General features: G+C 47.0%; 1 protein-coding gene across 5 annotated transcripts in view; it reads right to left on the bottom strand.

Annotated features, from left to right (window-relative positions):
* DOCK11 (dedicator of cytokinesis 11) overlaps window positions 1–19,309 on the bottom strand; it is a 78,374-nt gene extending 59,065 nt beyond the window's left edge. For 4 of the 5 annotated variants that reach the window (XM_071758269.1, XM_071758268.1, XM_071758270.1 and 1 more), the window contains exons 1-5: window positions 19,131–19,309; window positions 2,991–3,107; window positions 2,678–2,767; window positions 1,875–1,957; window positions 733–802 (exon numbers count right to left, since the gene is read on the bottom strand). In XM_071758269.1, coding sequence (XP_071614370.1) covers window positions 733–802; window positions 1,875–1,957; window positions 2,678–2,767; window positions 2,991–3,107; window positions 19,131–19,232 — 462 coding nt within the window. In that variant the 5' untranslated portion in view covers window positions 19,233–19,309. The remainder of the gene's footprint in view (window positions 1–732; window positions 803–1,874; window positions 1,958–2,677; window positions 2,768–2,990; window positions 3,108–19,130) is intronic. The other variant, XM_071758272.1, reaches the window with a different exon arrangement.
* Window positions 19,310–25,051: the final 5,742 nt, after the last annotated feature.

Raw genomic sequence — 25,051 nt, 5'->3', positions numbered from 1 at the left:
TTTCATGTCTGTGAATTTGGCTTCATATGGTACTTTAGCTAGAAATATGCTGCCCCTCCCTTCTGCAGCTAATGCAAGATGTAAAGGGAAAAATGGCATCTGCATCACCCAAAATGAGCACCAGGTTTGAGACATCCCAATTGTCAGAGCCTCCACTTCAGCCACCCCCATGGTGGACTTACACATCCAGGGCTTTAAATCTTCCCTGCAACCAGGTGAGCACAAACACAGCAACTCCCAGAGGAGGCAAATGCCTCTTAACATTTGTGCAGTGTATACAGAATGGGACTGACACACTGTGAATTTGTTGGGGAGAAATGACAGATTCAGAATTGCAGGTTATGGGACAGAGCACAAAACATTTTAAGAGAAGGATCCCAATACCATGGTGCAGTTGAAAACCAAATTGTCCACTTTCAGTTCAAAGATTTTCACTTAGTAATTGGCTTCCTTTTTTCCTTTCTGCTGTTGCAGTATTTAAAGTGAAAAAGCAATGAGAAATATTATGGCTAATCTTGCATGTCTTGTTTAGGAGAGTCTTGGCTCCAAGAGTTTATCTTGTCATACTCTGAAATAAGGCACTGTCTCTGTTTTGGTCCCATCTTCACAGTACAAAGCATCTCACCAGAAGGCCATTCCTGGGAACTGATTGATGACTTCGCCTTGTGAAATCTGCTTTGTAACAGATCTTAGAGCAGAATATGTAAAAAAAATTAAAAATAATCTCCTTACCTCATCTTTTTCAAAGTCTTCATCAATTTCAAACACATGGCTTGGAATCTTGTCTGGCCTAAAGGATTTGCTGAAATCACAACACATTTTCATTTTAATGACAGGGAAACAAGAGACCTCCAAGCCTGCAGCTGCTGCTGGATCCAGCTGATACTGGAGACCTACAGCCAATTAGAGCTGGAGAGAGCTAAATTCTGAGTCCATTTCATGGAAACTAAGCACAATGAGTAGGTAATTAGCTTTCTCCATGTCAGCCATCTGATTCTGCAGAGTTTCTGCTGATTTGCATTTATGCAACACAGAGATGCCACAGGCTGATTTATCTACCATGTTGCTAAAAAAGCAGCAAGATCAGACTGCAAGATTATTCACAGACTTTAATACTATTTGATCAACAGTGTTGCCCCACTGCTGCTTCATTTCCCTGCAATATCCTCAGAACAGACCCCATTCTGGCTGATTAATGAGAAAAAGCATTTATCATGCTGCCTGTACAAGCAGCCTGAAGAGTGGTCCAGACGTGCATGGAGCATGGAGTGCAAGAGCAGAGGAGGTACCACCAGAGAGTAACTGAAAATCCAGCAGCAATCTGAGATGTATATCCCTGTCTGAAAAACCCAATTAGCTTTGGGACTGGAACCACTGGCACAGCCCAGCATTTCAGAGCACAGAAATCTCCAGCATTAACAGCAATATACACCACCAGACTGAACCTGTAAAACTACATCTCAGTGATGGGGCACAGAAAAGATCTGCTCATCGTGGGAACACCATGTCCAGCATGCAGAGAATATGAGGGGAACAACAAGGCTCCCAATTTGGGATAAGCAGACATTGCCAACACTATTTATTCTGCCCAGACTGCAATCCATCCTCATCTTAGATGGAGGGGGCTGTTTGCACATTGGTGGACAGCATGTGAACTACTGACCCACACTGGCAGTATTGTCAGCATTTCCCTGACACAGCTTAGTGACCTAAAATTAACCTCTGGCTCTCTAAACTTCAGTACCACATACATCTAGAGGGGATGCTTCTGGTGGGACAGGCCCCAGGAAAAAGGGCAGACTGTTTTTCCTAAGCCTGACCAAACCCCAGTCCTGTGACTGTGCATTTGTATTCCAAGGGAGCACAACACTTACCATGGCAACATCCGAAAGTCTCCTGAGTATTCCTCATATTTGTAGTTTACCACATGCCAGTCTGAGCTGTAGGTTTTAATGCACTGAAAGGAAAACAATATGACTCTTTGAAAGCTACACCAACCAAAACAAAACCCTGCACAAGTCTGGATGGTTACAGACTGCTGGGTGAGGTAAGCTCAAGTGGAAAAGGTCTGAACAAGCTGCTTCACTTGTTTTGTATTGCAATACAGAATTTCATAAGGAACCTTTTCAGCACACAGACAAAAATCACACAGCATCTGGTCTGCCACACAGCTGCTCATTTTGGATTTACATCACTCCAAGGCTTTAAAAAGGGAGAAGTGATGTGGGAGGGGACTGTTTTCCAGAAAGTACCAATTTTCTGCCCTTAGAAATGTTGTAACTCTAACCTGACGTTGACAATTGCTTGGCCTGTATTTTCACTGCACTTGGATGGAATGGTCCAGGAGAATGGCACTTTACAGAACAAACCTGTGGCCCTGGGGATGCTCCAGGGAGGCTGTGTAGCCCACCCTGCTGCACCCCCTACACCTTGCAGCTCAGGCAGGTGATGCAAAGCCACAGACCTTGTCTGCTGCATCCAATAACCACTGGAAAGAAGCACCACACAAGAGGCATGTGTGAGAACTCTCTGACATGGTCATTCTGCCACTGACTGGTACTTCACACACAGGAAAACCTAAGTGATCTGCAACCTCACAGACCAGGAGCTACAGCAGAACATCTTGCCTAAGGCAGGAATAGCTGAAGGCAGGCGTTGCTTGGACTTCAGCCCTTACCTCTTTGACAAAGAGACTCTGAGCTTTTTTTAGAGCATCTTCTGGCACTGTAGACTGGACAGTTCTTCTCTGCCGACAAATGACTGAGATCTGCAGAGAAAGAAAGAACATGGTTTCAGTGTAAACTGTTTTTTTAGGGCTTGATACTTGCTCTAAACAAACACGGTGGGCACCAGAAGGTCATTTCTGATTTATGCGTCAGTAACACAGCCAAAAATCAACGTGGCATTAACAGTGGAAATTTTCTATGGTAAATAAACAGGATTGGGGCTGAGAGAGCCTCAAACAAGAGAATCAGCCTGCACAAACTCACAGATACATCTTCAATTGGAAATATCAGCAGGTCCCGGAGAGGATCACTGTAGATCTGAACTTTGCGTTGAAGGATCACGTTCTCATAGTCCAAGGGTTCAACCACTTTGGTTTTTTCCTGCAGGAAAAATAGAAGATAATAAAATTTATATATATATAAAATAGATAAAATAACCAGTAACTTACATCTTGTGCTTAGTTTAGCCTGATATTTTCAAACTGTATTACTAATGAACTGCTTGCTAATTCAGCAGCCTGGTACTCATGTGATGTAGGTAACCACTGACTTGCACATTTTACAGAGAGGGAAATGAGGGGTTAAGTTATTTGTGCCTGATAATAAGCTACAGGGAGAAACAAACAAAGCACTGTGCTGCTCTTGTCAAAGCACAGTCTCTAATTTCTTAATGGAGCAAAAAATCCTCCTAGACAGGCCACAGCTTTAACAGCTGCAAGCTTCAGCCTCTTTATGTACAAGCAGCTCATCCGTACAGCTCAAAAAAAATTATGGCTCCTACACTGGATCCACTCAAGCTCAAAGCTGGTTCTGCTAGAGGAGCTGATGAGAGCTGTGATCTCTCTAGAAATGTGCTGCTGGGAGAAGAGAGCCAGCCAGGTGCTATGACCTCCAGAGATGGAATCTGGTGGAAGGAAGAGCCGCATCCCTCTGGAAAGGCAGGAAAACCTTCTCCATAAATCACACCTCAGACACAGCTGAAAGCTGGAAAAATCAAGGGCCCGGTTCTGCTCACATTTACATTTCTGGGAAGCAAGAACTTCTTCAAAATCCCTGGAGTCATGACTATCAGGAAAACACCATTATGTTGACAATTGCAGTTGTGTTACAAGCCCAGAAAACAGTCTGAGAGAAAAACACAAACCTCTGAAGTAGGAAAATGTAATCCCAGCTCCCAGCCCTAGACTTCAGATTTCATAAGCAAGAGTCAGGCACTTAGCACTGCAGTTTTGAAAATTAAACTCTACACTAAAAACAAACTGATAACTTTCCTTTTCAGCCATATTCTGGTACTTGATAAAAAAAACAAGAATTAAAAAAAATCAAACAGGGTCTGTTTGGCACTGTAGCCATCACAGCAGAAGCCCACTGGATCATCAGTGGGAGAACCAAGCAGACAGCTCATGCTGGGTGCCAGCCTGCCCGGGTGCTGCTGTTCCCCAGTGAATTTGATGGGTGGCAGATGCTGTCAGCCCCACTGCACAGGAGGCATCCTGGATCCTGGAAGCATCATCAGGATCTGAGCTCCACAGGAGTCTCACCAAACAAATGAAGACACCTGAGAAATAGGTGTCCCAAAAGCCCAATAGGTAGATGGAGAAAAGGAACCATTTTCTCTCAGCCTCGTGCACTTTAACTGTGTTAATTGAATTTGGTTAAGCATCTGAAACACTGGTCCCATTTCAGGATAACACTATGTGCTCTGAAAATCTGCCAAGCTTTGCAAATTAGTGTGAATTAACAGGACATTCACAAGCTGCTGTCCCATTTGCAGGTCTGGGGCCAGGCAACTCCAAAGCTTGCCCACCCTGTGAGACCAGGCAGGACCCAACAGACAAGGTATACAGCTTTCTGCCAACCTCCCAATTTGCTTTTCTTGCTGCTAATCATGGCAGCAATCCCAGCAAAACTCAGTAGTGTGACCTGGTTAGAGCAGTGCCATCAGCCCAAGCATGGCTTGCATCAGCTCCCCCTCTCACCTTGTCCTGACAGCAGCTGTAACAGTAAATCAGATTGTCTCTAAGAGCCTTTCAAATCACTATGGCATTAAATAGTGGCTTTGGGTACCCAGAACTTAGGCCTCCCTATTTATTACACAATATTTTCAGTTCTTTTCTATTTTGCAACATGATCCTGAAACTGGGGTTCTGTTTCTAAAGTTGTTCTTTTTCAAAGGTGAGTCTTGGTACTATTTCTAGTATTTCTTGCCTATCTTTGGCATCTCTGTTGACCACCAAGACAAAGTCCTGGGAGTGATCGTGGGATCTGATGACAATTAAAGAGTAAGGACTGCCCTGGTGAGGCCCTATCTGGAGTCCTGTGTCCACTTCTGGGCTTCTCAGTTCCCAAGGGACAGGGACCTGCTGGAGAGGGGACAGCAAAGGGCTACGAAGGTGATTAGGGGACTAGATTCTTCTTATGAGAAGAGGCTGAGGGACTCGGGTCTTTTTATTCCGGGGAAGATGGAGGGGGGCATCTTATCAACACTTCAAGATACATAGAGGGTTGGTGTCAGGAGTCTGGGGTCAGTCTTTTTCCAGTGATGCCCAGTGACAGAACAAGAGGTAAAGAGCATAAACTTGAACATAGAAAGGTCTATCTAAAAATAAGGAGGAATTTCTTTACTTTGAGGGTGGCAGAGTCCTGGACCAGGCTTGCCAGAGAGATGGTGGAGTCTCCATCTCTGGAGACATTCAAAACCCACCTGGATGCCATCCTGTGCAACCTCTTTCAGGTGATCCTGCTCTGACCAGGGAGCTGAACTGGATGATTTCCACAGGTCCTTTCCAACCCCTAACATACTGTGACTGCAAAGGGTCCCATATCCTCTCATGAGACTCTTCAAAACCTGTGCAGCACTGAAAAAGCTCCTTAAAGTAAATCACCACAGACCTTCCACTCTTCTTGATTTAGTGATATTGGACAAAATAAGTTGTGCAGTCTGGTGCTGTGATCTGCATCCCACGAGGGCCAGATGAGTTCTGGGACATGCAGCCAATGACCCAGGGAGCTCCAGGAGGGGAGAGATGTGGGGTAGCAGGGCTGCTGAGGGCTGTCACCCAGATGATCTTTGAAGCACCCACAAGCAGGCCTTTCTCTTCTGGAGGGGTTAGAAGTGCAGTCCCTAAAGCTCTCCTGACCCAAGCTGTGTAATTTTCCTGTTTCAGCAAACTACAGCCCTCCATCACCCTCAGCACTGTGCCTGGAGATGCTCACACCCAGCACAACACAGCCAGGCTGCCACAGGACATGACAGGAGCCATAACAGTGGCTCTAAAGTGAAGCCAAAAGATGTAGGTCAAGCTGTTTGCAAGCAAAGCAGCTGCTCATGTAAGGATGTGGCCTGTGCCCTGCCTGCCATTGAGGAAACACAGACTCCTCTGTCCATCCCAAACTGTCCTGGCTGCCCAGTGAGATCAGGTATGATGCTGCCTCTGCAAACAGAGCTGTAGAGAAAAAAGGAAGCCAACACAAGTATTTTTTACCCACTGGCCCACCCTAGAGTCTACTGAACCGACAAGTCTGGAGGTAAAGCCTTAAACCCTGAAAATAAGATTTCAAAGTCTTAGCTTTTCTGAAAAAATACCCACCTCATGCACAAAAAGCATTCAGGGCTCAACCTCGTGGTGCTCAGCACTGTCACAACAGCAGATGGCACCCACCAAAGTCATTATGAAAGCAGAGAAAAAACTATTACACTAAAGCAATTAGAGTCTTAGAAACCACAAATTCCCCCACAGGGAAAGCCAATATCCAACTACAAAGAAAGGCTGCCAATCCAGAACCAAAACCAACCCATTTCTGCAGGAAAGAAAAGTGCACTCAGTGCTGCCAGAGCAGCAGCTCTGCACCCTGGGCAGGCAGATGGGTGCTCTGTGATGCTCCTTGGGTTCCTCTGACCTTTTGTGCACCAGCCACATGGGTAGGTTGGGCTGAGCTGTTTTCTCCCTTGGCCCCTGTGTTGCAGCACCCTGAGCATACCTATCAGCACCTCCTAGCCCAAAGCACTGCAGCCCACCAAAATCAAACCCTGTGGAAAAGACCTCTTGGTGGAAAACCACACAAACACAATTTAAATCAAATGTCAACAAGTGGGCAGTGCACCCTCCCAGATGAGCCCATTCACCTCTCAAAAAAAAAATAAAACCAAAACAAAACAATCCCCACCACTGTTTCAAGCCCCAAACACCAACCTATTCCCAAAAAACACACATTGATCTCTCTGTCCCTCTGCTTCCCTGAGCATGCAGCCACGCAGAGCTGTGCTCAAGCCTGCATCCAGGCTGGGTCATGAGGCTCTGCCTGGACAAAGGCACAGGCAAAACAACAGCCTATCTGTTAAGAGTTCTGACTCCACCAGCAAGCAAGCTGGCTGGCATTCTAACAGGAAATTCAATGAAATTACTTCAACAGAAACATGCCCGCAAACACCAACGCAAGGCTCTTTGGCCAAGGGCAAGCACAAAGAGACTGGCACAAGGAAAACCCTAAATAAAGGTTCTCATCCCCAGTGTCCTGCTCATCCTCCAGCCCTGTGCTAGCCTAAGCACAACCCCCCCCACCATATAGAAACCACCAGAGAGAGTCTGAGGGAAAGGTTTACCCATTAACCAAGAGGGGGGAATCTTAAAAAGTCAGATTAAGTTGTCACCTTTCTGTATCCATTTGTAAAGCTTAAAAAAGAATCCTTATTTTTGCTTTATAAACAAAGACCCACAATGACAGCTGGAGATAATTCATGTGGGGAAGTGCAGGAAAGAGCATTTCTGTTTTAAACTTTCACTGCCTGAAAACCAGTGCCCACCTGTCTTCTGGTGTTCTGCATCTGTATATAACACAAAAATGCCCACGTTTTAATTATGTTATTAATGTTTTTCTGTGATCCTTTTCTCCCAGGATGGCATGTACAATCCAACCAATGTGAACGTACAGAAAGTGAAGGAACAACGTTTTTTTTTTTAAAAAAAGCAGCAGTCAAAGGAAAGCTTTTGTGTTATCAGTCCTTTCAGGCTGGCTCTCATTTCAAACAATATCCAGAGAAGAGCACAGCAAACCTCTCTGGTTTGGCTCCACTTTAACCCATCATTTTGCCCATCCCTTTGCACCCACACGAGCCCCAGGGTGCTCCCCGCTGCGTGGCAGAAGCCAAACCCAGCAAGCCACAGCTCTGCCCAAGAGCTGCACCCTGCTTGGCTTTGGCTTCTCAGGGTGCTAAGGGCCACACACACACTCACACCCAAACACACATTTCCGCCTGGCACTGCAACACTTCCTCTGTGCCTTCCACTGAAAAAACTCGTGGGTTTGCCATCACCCAGCACCCGGTGTTTTCTTCCTCCGCAGAGAAGCTCTGCTTAGTGCTCACAGAGCAACCAGAGAGATGAGTGATCCAAATATTAAAAGTGATGGTTCTTTGGAGCAGCTGAAGAGAGAAGAGGAAATAGGAGGGACCACATGTACAAATAAACGTATTGTTTTGGGCTGTTTCTACTGTTTCTCAAAATTCAGCGAGCATTTTTACAGCCTCTCTACTGCCTCATCAGTTGCACTCATGTGGAAAGCCTGGGAAAACCACATTTTAAAACAAAACCCAAAGGGCCAAGTAGTTGAAATACACATTAAATTGGAGGCAGGGTCAATATGGGGAATTGATTAAAAGCTAAAAGGTGAAAAAAGGAAGCATAAACTACCCTTTGAACATACCAGTCATGGTCACATAACTTTTGAGACTGGCAACAGCCAAGGGGAGCAAGGGATCGCGTCCCACTGCAATGAGCAATCTGGAAATGCAAGGATACCTTGAAGGCTGCAAAGAGAACACTTTTTTTTTTTTTATTTTGCTCATGCAACTTGACTGTACATAGGAGAATTTAAATGGGAACTGAGAAAACTCATTTGGCAACGCATATGGACACATGGAACCAAGGAATTTCTATCCATAAAAAGATTTTCCAAATACTGAAATTCAACAATCTTGGGTCGGGGCTCTCCCAAATTCTGGAGTCTTTAAGAGTTTTTTGTTGTTTGTTGTTTTAATTTTGTTTTATTTTAATAGCACACTAATGATTCCTTACTTTTTCTGCCTCCAGTTCCTGCACTGCCATCTGATCCCCTTTCCATGCTCTAACTCAAGTTTGCAGGGTGGGGTATGCAGCTTCATTTTAAAAAAAGCTGAGATTCAAACCTAATTCATCGTTCCAGGAACTTGGGCATAAGAAAGACCAATGAAAAGTGAGAAATCCTGAGCTTGGGAATCCAGTGTCTGGAACTGCCATAACCCTTTGCAAAGCCAGCATGACGGAATCACAGAATGCCAGGCTGGAAGGGACCTCAAGGATCATCTGGTTCAGCCCTTCTAATATCACTGCTTATGTGAGATGTCTCAGCACCCTGTGGAGCTGAGATTTCAAACTTTCCAAAGTGGGGGAATCTACCATTTCCCCTGGGAGAAAAAAGTCTGTACCCCAAAGACTTTGCATTCACATGCACAGGAGAGAGGGAAGAGGTGGAATCAGAACTGGGGGAGGAAGAGAAAACTGGGAGACGGCGTGAGCCAGCACACATGGCAGCAGTCACAACATGACTGCCTTGCTGCTGCCAAGAGGTTTGTGGGCGTCTCAGCAAAGCCACTTTTTTGGGAGGAAATCAGAAGGGAGGCAATGAAGCATCATCTCTCCCGGGCTGATGGCAAGCTTGTGCACAGCAGCCTGCTGTGGAACCAGAGCTCAGCTGGACCTAAGGGCAGGAGATGCACAGACATCAGCCACGGCAAAACCACAAAAAATAGTCAATAAAGCTGGGTAGAGCAGGCCAAAACTATTTTCACACTGGTCAGAGAGTAAGAGCACGAGAGGAAGGGTGGCCCATCCTGCACCCCTTCCCTGCTCACCCAAATCCTGCATCCCAGCACGAAGCTGGCAGTGCTGCCTTGTGAGGATGCCCACAGCACATGGGTGCTCAGTGGCCCAGAGAAGAAAGAGGACACAGGACACAGGCTTGCAGGGGCTGGGCCAACACACAGGAGCAGATAGCAGCACATGGCCATAGGGCATGCCAGCCCTCAGAGGGCTCTCTTCTCCCAGCAGCAAACAGATGCTCCCTCAGGCAGTGTGGGCTCCCAGGGCACTTGTTAGGTGATTCCTTTGGCAGAGTACCCCAGCACCTCCTTTTCCCCCTGCAGTACACATCCTATGCCCTGGAAAACAAATGTCTTTCCAGCTGCAGTCCAGGCAACCAGACTCTTCCTTCCCCACACTAAGCCACAGGACTGGCTTTGTTGCTTTACACCCAGAAATGGGCAATGGAGAGCTCAGCAGGTGGACAGGAGGAGACACACCTGCAAGAGCATCATTTCCAGGGGCCTTGGTGAGAGTCCCCACATTCCCATCTCCATCCAGGAGTTATGTGCCAGCCTGTGCCACACTCCAGCTCTGAAACACTGTACAGACAGCACAAGGCTGCTGTACACCTCTTTCCCTCTAGTCTGCATTAAATGGAGGTGGCTGCATCAAACAGGAGCTCTCTGAGACGTAAAAAGCCATGTGACAGGCAAGGGGAGGACAGGAACACAGTTCTGGTACCGTTGCAGTGGAAATGACTCAGGCTTTCCACCCAAAAGCACGAAGCAAAGACCTTCCCCTCTCCTGCTCTTCCCTCCCCCCTGCTCAAGTCTTGTGCAAAAGTTATCTCAGTGCCCCGGGAGGCAGCAGAACCTCATCTGAGCACCACAGAGGGCAGACTGGGTTCTGGGTATTTTGTAACCTGGATGTCTCCTTTTTCAATGTAATGCCCAATTCCTCAGTGACAAAGCAAGTGTTTGCAGCTATTCTCACTTCTCTGAGAGTGCCACAGCATCAGTGTAACACACCAGCTTGGAGAGGCTTGCTTAGGCCTGGCAAATACAAATATTTCAGGCCTTGAAACATCTTCAAACTGGCTTAGGAATTCCAGGAAGTCAGAATAATCAGCATATGGCTCTTCCACTTATTTAGAAGTGGATCAATCACTCAAACCAGCAGTCAGAAAGAACTGCACTGCACTGTAGCAATGAGAGCTCATAGCTAACCTGGGAGAAGTCAGAACCTGCTCCAGCCACCTGCACCTCACCTTCTCACATCACCTCTGCACATCCCCTCTGACCAGTGCTCTGAACAAGTGCAGAATCATTAGGAATAGTGGTAACTGAGGGCTTGGTCCACCTCTGACATAAACAGACATTTCAGGGGATCCAGCACTGCTCCTGCACAGGGCACTGAATTAGGACAAGCACTTGAGATTACTTTCAGTACCCTTGTCCCCTGTGCCCTGACCTTCATTAGGATCACTGAGTGCTTCTGCATGAGAGACACCAGCGACAGCTCAACACAAGCTGCCAGGGCTTCTCCAGTCTCCAGACACTACACCTGAAGTCCCTCATGTCCCTGCCTGCACGGGTACATCCTGGCTCAAATCCAGCCCTTCTGCATGAGGAGCAGAAGGAGGGATCAGCATAGCTCTAAGTCAGCAGAGCTGCATCTGCATCCAGCTGAAGCTGAGCATCTGCTGCAGAGCATGAAAGATAAAAAAACATAGCACGGCTTTAACTTTTTCCTCTGAAAACAACAGCATTAACAGAAACTGGCAAAAGCATGTTTGTTTCTATGGGCCAGCTGAATTTCCATCAGATACGACTTCTCAAAACATTCTGTAAGCACAGGCATGCTAAAAAAGGAAAATAGTAATTACAATGACAGTGATACATGTTATTTATGTAAGTTCTTAACTGGAGCATCCCAAAGTGCTTTTCAGATGTCACTGGTATTTCGTAATTTATTTATGTAGTATCAGTTTTATATTTAGCATCCAGTTCTAAAATAGCCAGCTTCAGAACATCTTAAACCAATTAATTGCACATAAGCAGAACTCCTCCCTTTCCTGCCTTAAAAACTTCTTAAAAACCCTTGTTTTTCACTCAAGAAACCACTTTTACACAGGGCCAAGCCAAGTGCACAGCCACCCCTTGAAGGCATCAGGCAAAACTCTCCAGGGTCTCACTGGGGCATGAAGGGGGCCACACAATGTTGAAGACACTTGCCCAAGCCCACAGCATCTCGGGGGAGCAGGAACTCACAAGCCAGTTCTGGGTTGCTTTAGCAATACAACAAACATGCCCAGAATGAAGACACCTCCAGAGATGTCAGTGGTGGTTTAACCAGCCCAGGATGTTGCTTGTCTCAGCCTTTCATCTATGCTCAGTCTTACAGGCAATGGTGCAGACACAGGAGGCTGCAGGAGCTGGTAAGTTACACTCCCCAGGAAATGCTGAAGGGTCTGTGGATGGGCTCTGCAGCTGACCAGCTCAACAACACCTCAACCCACCAAATGCTGGTGTTGGCAGAACCACCTCAAAGTTTGTCCCAGATGAAGACATCCATATGTTCTCCAGCATTATGCAAAGAGTCAGGGCAGTGCTTAGGGCTCCCCAGACAGAGGGAAAGGCAGAACTTCGAGGGAAACTTCTCTAAGGTCAATGCAGCTTTCCCCACACTGTCATGGAAAGCACCCGTCTGTTGGCAGCTGTCCAGCCCACGCCAGCCAGCACCATCATCATCATCATCATCAAGTGATGGTGGCTCTTTTCTCCTCTCCTGACAGCCCTTCCTACCTGCTCCCATCCCAAACCCAGCTCCTGCCAAGCCTCTGGTCTTTCTGTGCTCCTCTACCCCTTTCCATCAGGCACAGCACTTCCCTCAGGTCCCCCAGTCCAATTAATTCTTTGTCCCCAAGGGCTGAGCTGTAGAACCATGGGCTTGGCAGGCTGGCAGAGCCCTGGCAGGCATGGGGCCAGGTGCCAACCTGAGTTCCTCCAGACCTGCCAGGAGATGTGCCCTGCTCCACCCACAGACACTGCAGGGCAGCCCAAACCCACAGCCCAATGACCACTGCCAAAATGCAGTTATATACATGAGAGCATCTTTGCTCTACAGAGAGCAAAGTACAGCACTCTGACATGAGCAGGTCCTGTCACTGCACAGGGGACACATCCATCTTTCTGGCTGCACCTGTGCTGAGTCCTCACTCTGGGAACAGAGGGGCCAGGCTGCAGTGGGGATGTCACCCAGCATGGAGCCATGGAGCAGGATGATGGGGTTGGAAGCCCCCTGGACTGAGAGGCAGGGTGTCCTTACAGCTGCACCTGCTCCCTGGGGACAGCCCTGTGGCAGGAGATATTAATAAGGGAGAGGAAAAAAAAATTGTATTTCAGCAAGAAAAGAGAGGGGTGAGAAAGGGGTCAGGAACAAGCAGACCTGACCCCATTAGAGAAGCAGCAGGAGGCAGAGAAAAGCTAAGTCAGGGATGTACTGAAGGAAAGAGGAGCCAGCAAGGGAGAGCTTTGATTTGTAACTTTTAAGGCAATGAAAGAGAGGGAGGGAGATGGTGGCAGGGAAACATACTTCAGTATTTCTGAGATGACAGCAGTGGCCACAAAGACATATGAAACCACAGTTTTATTTCTTGGACAGAAGTGAGGAGGCCAATTAACCAGGGAAGCTAAAGCCCATGCATTTCTGAAGCCTGGTTGCTGTTCAGCTGCTGAGTGTGACAGTGACTGTGACATTCTCAAGCCACACAAATGTCAAAAGCTTTGTGTAATTTTGCATCATTAGAGATAATAAATCAGTGTGCAAAGGGCTCAGTGAAACACTGTAAGAGCCACCAAGCTGCACATATAAAAGGACACTACAATAGACACTACAGCAGGTAGTCCAGGCTCAAATGGTCCTGGTCCTGGGGAGGAAATCTCTACAAATATCTCCAGATATCAGAAAAGGCTGAAACAAAGCCCAAGAGTCATCCCCTCACCTGATTTTGAGTGCACCAAATACTCACCCGCATTGCTGGCATTGTCTGCAGACACCACCAACCATCTGTTCCAGGAGTGTCACTGCACTGATGGTGGCAGGTCTGGGCAGATGCTGTCAGTGCAGGGACACTTGCATTTTCCCAATACTGTCACTGGCACAGAACAAACCATTCCCAGCAAGTGCTAAAACCCTGGGCACATGGCTAGCAAAACGTGGTAAGAAGTATATGCACATGTGTGTAAGGGCTGGATGCTCTGTTCTTTTCCTAGAGCTTTCCTATAATGGGCAGGACAACATATTTAAATGATGCCTTGGGCATTCAGTGACCATTAAAAGCTTGTGGTAACCTCCAAAAACCACAAGAAATTAATGTATTGACTACAGCTCATCCTATAGCACTAATTCCTCAGGGCACTGGTGAGCAAGGCATTGTCTCATCTCTTCTGGACTGGGTATTGACAAGAGAGATGCCAAAGATGTCTAAGCTGCCCCAGGTAGCTGCACAGGGTACTTGGGACCTTGCTCCTCTCCCTAAAATGATGCCCTTCACCCACTGCACCACCAGTGTGGGCTCAGGCAAGAGCAAACCAAGCCATGTGCATAGGATAGGCTGCCATGGCACAGCACCCAGCCAGCACTGAGCTAAATTCAGTCCCTTACAGCATGAGCCCAAATTCACGAAGGCCTGTGATTAATTTTAAGAATGCATTTAAGTGTTCTCTTGAATAAGCCCCTGTGAGCAATAATCTCTCCATAAACACTTTCACAGAAGTCACAGAAGCAAACCAGGGTGGCAGATGCTGAAGGCACCCTGCCACATCAGGCAAAACCTGCCCTGGCTGAACCACAGCAAAACTCCCACTGACGCAGGGGCAGAATTTCCTCCCATGCCTCATACAGGTCTCTTTTTAAATTATGCAAACACAGTGTACTGGCTACATCTGAGGGAGAAAATGCATATATTCTGTGTCTCTCCAGAGCACCAAGATCACTACAAATGCTGCATATAAACAGACCTCACACTGATCAAAGTGAATGTAGCTTATTAAAAGAGGATTCGACGCAGAAAGCTGATTTTCTCTATGTGAGTATAAGTTCTGACACTAATAATATAGCTTAAGCTGAAATAAACCACAGAAATAACAAAATGCCTTTTTGCCTCTAGTCAAAACCTTCTTAATATCAAAGCTAAGGAGCTTTTCATCCGTTTCATCTCCTATTTTGCATCTGACTGAAACTGAACCACCCATACAAGCCCAGCCCATCCAGGATCAAACGAAATCATTCTCTTGGCACGTTGCCTGCCACCTCACAGAGAGGTTTCAGGGAGCAAATCTGAAAGCACAAAGAAACACAGAAGAGCAGACACTCAGTTTGAATACCTCTCTATGGCAGGAACCAATGCAGCTGTTTGCAGGCAGTGGTTCTCCTACACTGCAATTGCTGGAAGTTCCTGCCCATGCAGATGTGTGGCTGAGAGCTCTGATTGTGCCTGTCTGTCACCACCTGCCACTAACGATGCACCACTGGGCTGGCTGACACTCAACATGGGTAAAGCCTTTGCAGCTCCTCCTTCTCAGATAAGATGCTCTGGCTTTGCATCCTTTGTAAACCTCTCAGGTAAAAAAGTTAACATATGTCCAGTTAGTCTGTAGAGAAATGAAGAAAATCAGAGCAATGGTAGGAGACTTAAAATTGCCACCAGATGACTGGCTTTGGCAGCACTGTGGGAAAATGGATTGGCAGGGTTTTGTCAGGTGCTTGTTCCTCTGATCTCCCATACATTTTATTTCTCTGTCACAACACAGTGAACGACACCTTTGGAAAATGTGCAACTGGCTTGAGACACAGCCCTCTCCTTGTGGGGGCCCAGCAGGTACTGAGCACATCGCTCCCAAAAAGAGAGGGGAGGCTCAGCCCTGGCCTAACATGCACACAGGGGCACAAGTGACCACATGCAGCTGATTTGGATCCTGAGACAGAAGGTCCTTTGCTATTTTCCTGGCAGTGCAACAAGATCCAAGATACAGACCTCATTCACACGCACATGAACAGCTCAACTCTACAATGCCTCACAACACTGCTGGGAAGAAAGCAAAGATGGGATAGAGAGGTATTTGGGCTTCTCTGCCAGAACGGGGGGCCAAACACCAGAGCACACATCTACATCCTCCTGGCAGGAATTAATCTCCATCTTGTCATGCTCCTGCAGCTGTCCAGGTCCTGTGTTGGCCAGCACCTCAGTGCAGGTTTCTGCTGCCCTGCTACGTGACTTTCCCATTAATACTCAGCAACATCCTGAATGCAGAGAGGATGGGAGGAGGGAGATTGCACCGAAGGTCTGAGCCAAGTGTCAAATTTGGGTCCCTGGCTGCTCTCCTTGAGGTCTACCCTAGATGCCTCTTCCAGGTTTTATTAGTATTAGTATTCTGGCTCAGAAATTGCACTTCTAACAGTACTTTACTTTACCTTTACCACAGTTAAAATGCTGCAGGTAATCTCTTAGTTAAGAATGCTTTTAGTTATCACACTTAGGCTTTGATTGCTGGTCTCTGACCAAATCTTGTAATTTCCCTTCATCTTTTAGCATGTCATTTATCCCACCTGCCAACTTTATGCTTTTGCTAAATTTGTCTGTTTATTTCAAGTGACCTTGTTTATCTGCCAAAACTCTTTCAGCTGTGCTGTGATCAAGTGGCACCCATCAAGGACCATTCAAAGCTGAAACTGATACAAGCTGCCTTACAGCTTTGCAAAGAAAAGCAGGCAGAGAGCACCCGTGTTCTCACCCACCCTGTCTGCCTCCAGCACCCCCAGAGCTCCCACTCCCCTCCACAGGGGCATGGACTTTAAAGGGATTCCCATTAAACTGTTTCTCCTGGCTCAGACCCGTGTAAACACCTTGTCTGCAATTGTGATGCCAGACCAGAAGAACAGCAGTGGTGCTGAGAACACCGGTGCAGTTAAGAGGTAACAAAGGAGCTCTGAGTGAAAGCTGCACTTGATCCCAAATCCACAGGGAGCCTCTGAGCTCCCTACCACATGAGGTTACTTTTGCTGCTACAGCTCAGGATTACAGCTTCACTGATACCACATCAGGAATAGCACTGACTGCATCCTAGCAGCTGGTCCAAAGGGCAACGAGTAGCACACAGGTACCCCAGGACACCTTGGAATGGGACAGCATCCCTTTGCTGATGATGTCTGACCCCCACTGCATCCATCCAACATTGCTCTTTCACAGGCTCAAAAGACCAAAGCTCTGCCAGAAGTCACTGACAAAACTCCCACCAACTTCACTCCAGCTTTGAGCACCAAAGAGAAATGTAGATAATCTCCTGCATGAGACAAAGAGAATATCAGGAACAGAAACAACATGCCAGGAGCTTCACTGCACCTGCAAGACTTTCAAAGCTGCATCTTAGCAGACATCACACTTGCTCAGGCTGGATACACACAGCACAGATCTCTTGGCTGGAGATGCATCTCCTTTAACAGCCAAATTATGGCTCCATCCAAGCTAACCACTTCCACAACACCAAATGCTTTCATCACTGGGATGTTTTTATTTGCTAGTATTCCATTCACTGACTACAAACAGCTTTTTACTCCAGACAGTTCCTTGTCTTGAGGAAGTGACTTGAACGCTCAAAATGCTGAGCTCAATCAATGCATTTAAAGTACCTCACACACCTCAACCCTTATCCCTCAGAGCCCACTCCTTGTGTGCTCTAATACACACAGCATGAACTCTGCTCCACACCCCTTCACTTCATCCACACTCACCACCACAGATCCCTGTGGTCTCAGTTATGATTACCCCAAAGCAAGCAGACAGCAAAGGTATCTGACAGGATCACCAAGGGACAAGGTGTCCTCATGGTCTTGAGGAGTATTAAAGTATTCGCTTGCTCTTAGGGACTTAACACTCCCTGCTGTGCCCAAGCTGCTCCCTGAACACTGCAGTGTCTTATGGCTCTTTCTAATGATGCAGAAGTGCTGGGATTTATCCCTTGCTGCTAAACTGTCAAAAGCAGGAAACACTGCCAAGTCCTAGGAATCAGAGCCACTTGCCCTCAGCCTCCTCCAGCACTTGGCTGCAAACACACTAAGCAGCTCAGCAGCTCTGGAGGATCTGCCTGTCAGAGAGAGTCGGCAGGGACAGAGTGGACAGTGAAACTCTAGAGACAGATCAGGAAGAAAGTAGCTGCTGATGGATGCTGGACTCTGGTGGATCCTTTGGGTTGCTGTAAGAGTTTTATTTTCATCTCTAGGTCCACCATCCCCTCTCTGACAGAAGGCACCTTGCACTGGCACCAAGGAAAACATTTTCCCATAGGATACCAATGCTCTTCAGGTCCTAGAAGAACAATTTCATTTTTAATGAGAGGTTCCATCAATTTGTACAAAGCATTTGTCTCTATGTTTTGCTGATGGAAGAGGGAAGACAAATCACAGGGTAACCCATAAGGATCCCTGAACAACTGCACGTAAGAAGCAATAGGCATGGCACTAGGAAATTAGACCGGATTATTCCTAAAGCTTTTTCAGCTAAAAACCCAGCAAATTTATAAGAAAACCCTTTTTAGAATTTTTTCAAACCCTCAATTAATTTAACAGCATAGGCCATTTAATCTGTCAGTAGAGAACTAATAGTGATTATTCGCTGAACTTGTAGTGTGCTTTCTGCATAACCCATTGACTAACCTTCCATCAAAGTCAAGGTCAAAGTTGACTGCACGCTAGAGTAATTCAATGAGTAACAGTGAAATCCATGCAACAAAGCCCACGGAAGCTTTGATCCAACCCCAGCATCCACCCAGGGTACAGCAGCCAACGTTTGCAGAGCTGTGAGCACAACAAAGACAACCTGCTGCAGCATCATCCCACACGCAGACATGAAATGCATCCCATACAGCACGTGACTTTTGCTCCAGACGTTTGAGCATAATTCCTGGGACACACTGAACTCTCAGTTGACGCCAATGCCTCCCTCTCACCTTGCCAGGCCATGCCCTTCAGTCCTGTCCTACTTATTTCCTAATTTTACCTTGCCTGCACCCTATGCAGGCTGATCTCCGTTACCTGTTTGCTCAATGCCCTGCAAAATTCTCCTTCATCCGTGGTCCCCCACGCCAGCACTAACCCGGGCAGCGAACTGCTCCTTCCCTGCGATCCCCGCACCCCCGAACCACGCTCAGACTGGCACGGCGGCAGCAAGTGGAGCAGATGGTGGGATGGGAAGGCACAGAGGGGAACCCAAAGAGAGGATTCTGTCCATGCCCTTCCCTTCCCCTGCTCGGCCGCGCCCTGCCCATCTCTCGCCCAGCGCTTCCCAACCCCAAATCAGCCGTGCCCTGCGCATCCCCTGCTCTGCCCAATCCCGGTCTAATTCTGCCCTTTCTCCATCCCCTTCTCCCCTGCCCTACGCATCCCCTGCTCGACTCAGGGTGCCCCTTCCCTTTGCCGCCACTTCCGCGGGCCCAAAGCCCCTCCGGGCCGGGCCGGGCCGAACCAGGGTCCCGGCGGCGGTGCCCCCCGAGCCGCGCCCGGCGCTCACCAGGACGAGGGAGCCTCGCACCGCCTCCGAGACGCTCTGCCGCAGCTCGGCGGCCGTGCCCGGCTTGCTGAGCCGCTTCGTGAACTTCCTCACTTCCGACATGGCGACATGGTCCGTGCCGAGCAGCCCCGCGGGCTTCTGCCTCCCTGCCGGCGGGCGGGCGCGGCGGGGCCGGGCCGAGGCGGGCGGAACCGCCGGGCGGAGCCGGGAGCGAAGGGAGGGCCCTGCTGGGCCCGCCCCGGACCCCGCCCAGCTCCGCTTTGTCCCCGCAGCAGGTGCTGCGGTCCCCTCTGCCCGCCGGGCTCATCCCGCATCGCACGCAGAGCCCGGGCTGCAGCCCCTGGGCGGGGCAGTGCCACGGATGCTCCCTACTCCGGGATGTGCTCCCCGCTCCGGGATGTGCTCCCCGGCTGCCTTGACGGAGCTCCAGGGGAAAAGCAGCAGTTTTCCCAGCAAGGGTGGCAGGTGCCTGGGCTCGCCCAAAGGCAGCCAGGCTCTTGCTGAAGTTACCAGAGGTTTTTAAGTATCCTGCGCCTGCCTCTGTGGTGTCAGAGGCGCAGACAAAGCTGTTTGCACTCTCCATGCTGCTCTGCCCAAGGAATGCCCCTGCTGTACAAGCTGTGCTTCTGTAAAGCTAAGCTGGATCCAGGAGAAAATCTTGTTGCTGAGCATCTCCAGCCTATAGGGTTTGCTATAGGGAAATGCTTTGATTATAGAGGACATGAACCCATTTTCCTGCCTGTCTGCAAAAGCCAGACTGATGTTAATTCCCAGTACTTGTTCCTCTGTCATTGTGCACTGTTTTCAAGGATGGTGATTTTGAAATTGTAATAGCTGCCAACATAGCAATTGATCCTTTGTGTTTGGTATGGTAAAGCCTTACTTTTAAAACTTTTTACTTATTTTATTGCATGCTGTGTCTTCACAGAAAATAACTGCACTGGATAAAGTTATGTAGTCATACACTTAGGGCATTTACACATATTGTGCCATGTGGCTGATTAAACACTATCTACAGGGACCTTATTGGAAATATAAGCATGCTGTAAGTTGCACAACATATAAAGAAACTGTTTAGATTATGAGCAAATCTGTAGGGGGTAATTAATGCAACTCTTATGATCCAAATCATTCAAAATGTTATTTGTGACTTCTAAAGCATGCAAGCCAGTTATTGTTTTGCTTTTTAGGACTTCACTGAAGGGGCAGCAGACAACATTTCATATTAAACATCACTGATTTTTTTTACACTAGAGGAAAACCAAATCTAGATATTTGTTGTTAATTATCAAATATCTGCTGTATGAGGGAGAGGAAAAAAAGGGAGTTTATGAGCTGGAGAAGTAGCATTTTCACAAAAACAAAACTTTTCCAAATTAAGAAGCAAAAAAACGTGACTCACAATTCCAGCTGAAGTGCACTGTGGTATCCCCACACCAATGCACATCCTCACATTCTTGCAAAGGTCTTACCAGCCACTTCTAATTGTCACACCATCCAGTTCCAGCAACCACATGGTGATGAGCTGGGCTATGGCTATATGGGTGAATAAACCAAGTTGGGTTTTATTCTTATGGCCACGAGAGGACAGGTACCATAATGGTGCTCGTCACAGAAGGGGGTAGCTCTGTTCATCCTGCCTGCTGGGGAATGCCCCTGGCCCTGCAGCTCCTCAGAGCACTGCAGAGAGCACGAGTGAAGGCAGCACTGATGAACAGGGGCCTGCAGTTCCAGCAGTAGCATCTCTGCCTTCAGTTTCCTGGATTAGGAACAGCTCTGGAAACAGTGTTTGCCAAAAGGCTGAGAAGAGTGCTGTGATGGGTCACTTGACAGGAAATAAAATCATCCCTTGAGCACTCACCCCTTGTTTATCCAGTCAGAAGCAAAAAGCTCATCCTAAAGTTATGAGCTTGGGGTGGTGCCACCGAGGGGCTGCATCTGATCAGCTGCCCATCAGCATCCCACTCAACTGGGCTGAGCAGTCATAGAAGAGCAGTGAACAGAGAGGCTGTTTTCTGGGGGCTAAGCATGAAAACAAAAGGAAAACAGAACAAATGAGAAGGATACATCACATGAAAACAACATGAAGAAAGCTGTGACTCCCTCTCAGGAAAACCAAACATCAGAATAAGAGTCCCAAGTAAAAGGAGCACTAAGGCAAGTCAACACCAGCCATAGCACCACTGAGAAAAGACAAGCCCAAGGTTTCAAGGATTGAAAGGAGGTTTCACCTCCTTTATCACAAGGAAGAAAGGCCAGTAATTGTTTATCAGCATACAAAAGACATCTAAGAACACGCAGAGGCATTCTGAAGGTGCTGAGGAATGGCAGTGCCTCAGATAACCAGATTTTATTGAACAGAGCCTGCCATAGGGAGCTCTCAAATTCAACCATATTAACTTCTTTGCCTCTTTTTTGACACTGGAGTCTTGAGGTCCCTGATTTAATATTTCCCTGGGGCCTTTCCAAACCATAAACATCATTGAAATCACTTGCATTTTCTTCTCATGTACACAGCTGCAGCTTATTTTTGGCCTTCAGAAGATTCAACCAAGAGCGCTGAGCACCAGGTTCTCCAGCTGATGGGCTACAGCTGATGGACTTTCTGCCCTGTTCCCAGGCACCTGCATTTACTGGAAGCCCAAGAGCAGCACCATTCGATTGGAGGAAAATCAACTCCAGACTTCACCTTTCACAAATTTCCCTAAAGTGAATCCAAGAGCCATCTGAGTAGTACTAGAGATAATGCAGTTCAGAACATCTACAACATCTTGAAAGAAGTTCGACCTCTGTAAGAACTTAATTTTGTTTTTTCCAATTAAGCACTGAAAAAGTTAACGAGGCCTCCAAGTGTTGAATGCTTTAACTGACAGCAGTCTAGAAGAAGCTCCAGCAGTGTTGAGTTTGAAAGAACTTTGTGCAAGGTCTTTCAGAGCTTTCCATGCTGTAAGTCTTCATGAATCTAAGTCTTTGGCCTGAATCACTGAAAAGCCAGAGATGAAAATGAAGTGACTGTTAAAGACACCAACACGACTCTCAGTTTTGTGTCAGCATTTAGCAGCTACTTTAAAAACAGATGCAAATTCACCTAATCAAAGCCCAAGAAGACTAAAAAGACAGAAATATTACTGGGATATTTAAATATACAGAGGAAAGTTAGTGGAAAAAAGAATGAAAGATGACAATAAAACACTGTGAGGCTGGTCAGATGCTGGGACAGGTCTATATAGCAGAGTGGCTATATAGTGTCCATCCCTTGAAATATTAAAAGCCCAACTGGACATGGTTCTGTGCAACTTGAGCTACTTGACCCTATCTGAGCAGGCAGTGTTGGACTACAGCTTCAGAGGTCTCCCCTGAGTATCATAATTCTGTAATAAGCTCTTCTTGATAATCACCATAATATAACAGTCTTTATTCAGGAGGGTACTTAAGGATATAATTATATTTGTGCATGAACCATACAAAAGTCAAAGGAGTTCCAGCTATTGGAAGCACAAATTTCACTGTACAACTCTAAGCATTTGCTCATTGCTTACTGCAGGCACAGAAGATTTTACCCACAGGCTTAAACACGTACTCATGTCCTTTTCTACACAGCACTTGCTTCACTAGTTTTTTGTGCTCCATTTCCTTAGCATTATACCCCAATCAGAATTCCACACAGAGGCCTGAAGCACTGTCACCAAAGAACATAGAGGAAAATGACCAACTTCTATCACGTGAACTGAGAAGCCTCCTTGTATCAGGCCAATGTAATTAGCAAAATCCTAGGAAAGCAGAAGTAGCAGCTGTAGCCTTTACCATAAAGAACCTGGAATCATGACTCCAGTACCCATGTCCTCAGAACTTTGAAACTAGTTCCTTACAGCTCTCCAGTTTGTTCTCACAGTCACAAAACCATGTGCTTATATGAGATATCTATCACATATATAACTGGAGAGAGAAAATGCATAGAAAACAGACGCTGACAAAATATACAAATTAATTTGCATTGTTTGTCTTGGGTTGGTGCAGTGGTGCTTTGGAAGCAGGGGCTGAGTTCTGTGAGAAGCTGCTGGAAGCTCCCCTGGTTCCAGTCCCTGCCCCACCAAGGCCAAACAGACACAGGAAGCTGGATGTGCCTCTGCCAGTAACATATTCAAGAAAGGGGAAATGAAACTGCAAAAATACATATGAAAAAAGAACCCATAGAGCAGAGTAGAGGATGAAATGAGAGAAAAATGCCAGAGAAACAACACAGTCGGTGAAGAGGGAGGGGGACAGGTGCCTGAGCAGAGATTTTCCCGCAGCCCGTGGGCCACGGTGGGGTAAATGTGGAGATTTGTAGCCAGTGAAGGGTCAGAGGTGGGGAGATGTGGAGCTGCAGCCTGTGTGAGATCAGAGAGGGGCAAATGTGGATGTGCAGCTGTGGAGGACTCTGTGCTGGAGGAGGTGACTGTTCCCACAGCAGCCGTGACCCTCTGGTAACCTGAGGGTTCCTCAGGGACTGCACCTCGTGGAGGGACTCGTGTCAGAGGGGTCCGTGAAGGATTCTCTCCCATGAGAGGGACCCCACGTTGGAGCAGGGGAAGAATGTGAGGAGTCCTCCTTTCCCTGAGGAGGAAAGAGCACCAGAAACAAGGTGTGGGGTACTGACCCCAAACCCCCATTCTGCACCCCCTTGTGATGCTGAGGGGGAGATGGGAGTGAAGTGATCCGGGCCTGAGAAGAAGGGAGGGATTGTGTGTGGGGGAAGGTATTGAGATCTGGTCATGTTTTCTCTTTCTCCTTGTAAATTAGTTTTCTTCTTCTTCTTCCCAAGTTGAGTCTGTTTTTTGCCCATTACTGTAATTGGGCAATGAAAACCTCCCTATCCTTGTCTCAGTTAATGAGGCTTTGGGTGGATTTTCTCCCTCCTGTCCCACAGTGGGGGTGAGGGATGAGCAAGTGGAGACCTTGTTGGTACTGGCTGGGGCTAAATCCTAACAATTTGATATTTCAGTAAAAAAGCAGCATGGAAGTTTGCAGCAGAAGACAGTAGCTTAGTATTCACTTACACTTGCAAATTCACTTTGAATCAGGTTTAAAGAGTGGCCAGTTTCCAACATTTTCCTGAACACTGGCAGATTGCTGCTGGAAGGCACAAAAAGCATACAGCAGCTTTTCTGTGCCTGTTAAATCAATTCTGCCACTTCTGGGGCTAATGATCTCACATTTAATAGTGTGAGCATCACGTCAGTGGCCAAGTTGAGCCTTGTTCTCAGTTAAAAAACCTCACCAACCAACCAAATACTTCCCTTTTACCAACCAAATACTTCCCTTTTTAACTTCAGAAAGCATGAGTTGTGCAGCATTTAAAGATCCAGTTTTATCATTATTTATCTACTTGAACTGTTGCTGGTTTTTTACCTCTGAACGTGCACTTGGCTTGATGCCCAGCATGAAAAGAGAAAAAGGTAGTAGAGAAATTGCTTTGTCTCCATCCCCAGCTGCTTGCTGCCAGAACTGTCTGACAGGAGTCAGTTACAATAGAAATTAGAAGTTGAAGAGTTCAGGTGACACCTGACAATCCAGTCAATGGATTTTATTTATCCTTGTGAGTTAATTCAGACATTTCCTGCACCAAGGCCCTGTACAATGGCAATTCCTCACTTCTGCCTCATGCAAACTTTCAATCATTCTGTAAGCAGAATTTTTATTACATGTATGTCAACAACTTCTGTTAAAGAAGGTTAAGTAGGCTCTTAGTTCAACTTCCAGAGAGAAGAGCAACTCTCCAGCATAAAGGGAAGTGTTGGTTTTTTTTAAAGACCTCCACCCATGCTTTGCTTGTGTTTAAGGAGACATCACTTCCCAATGCAAGCATTCAACTGAGGTACTTCCAGTGAAAGCATTTGACTGAACAAACCAGGCTCAGCCTTTACCTGCACCTTAACACT

Source organism: Heliangelus exortis, chromosome 14, assembly GCF_036169615.1.
Source record: "Heliangelus exortis chromosome 14, bHelExo1.hap1, whole genome shotgun sequence".
NCBI classification, from domain to species: Eukaryota; Metazoa; Chordata; class Aves; order Apodiformes; family Trochilidae; genus Heliangelus; species Heliangelus exortis.
The sequence above is the reverse complement of the archived record's forward strand: the minus strand, read 5'-3'. Positions and strand labels throughout refer to the sequence as shown.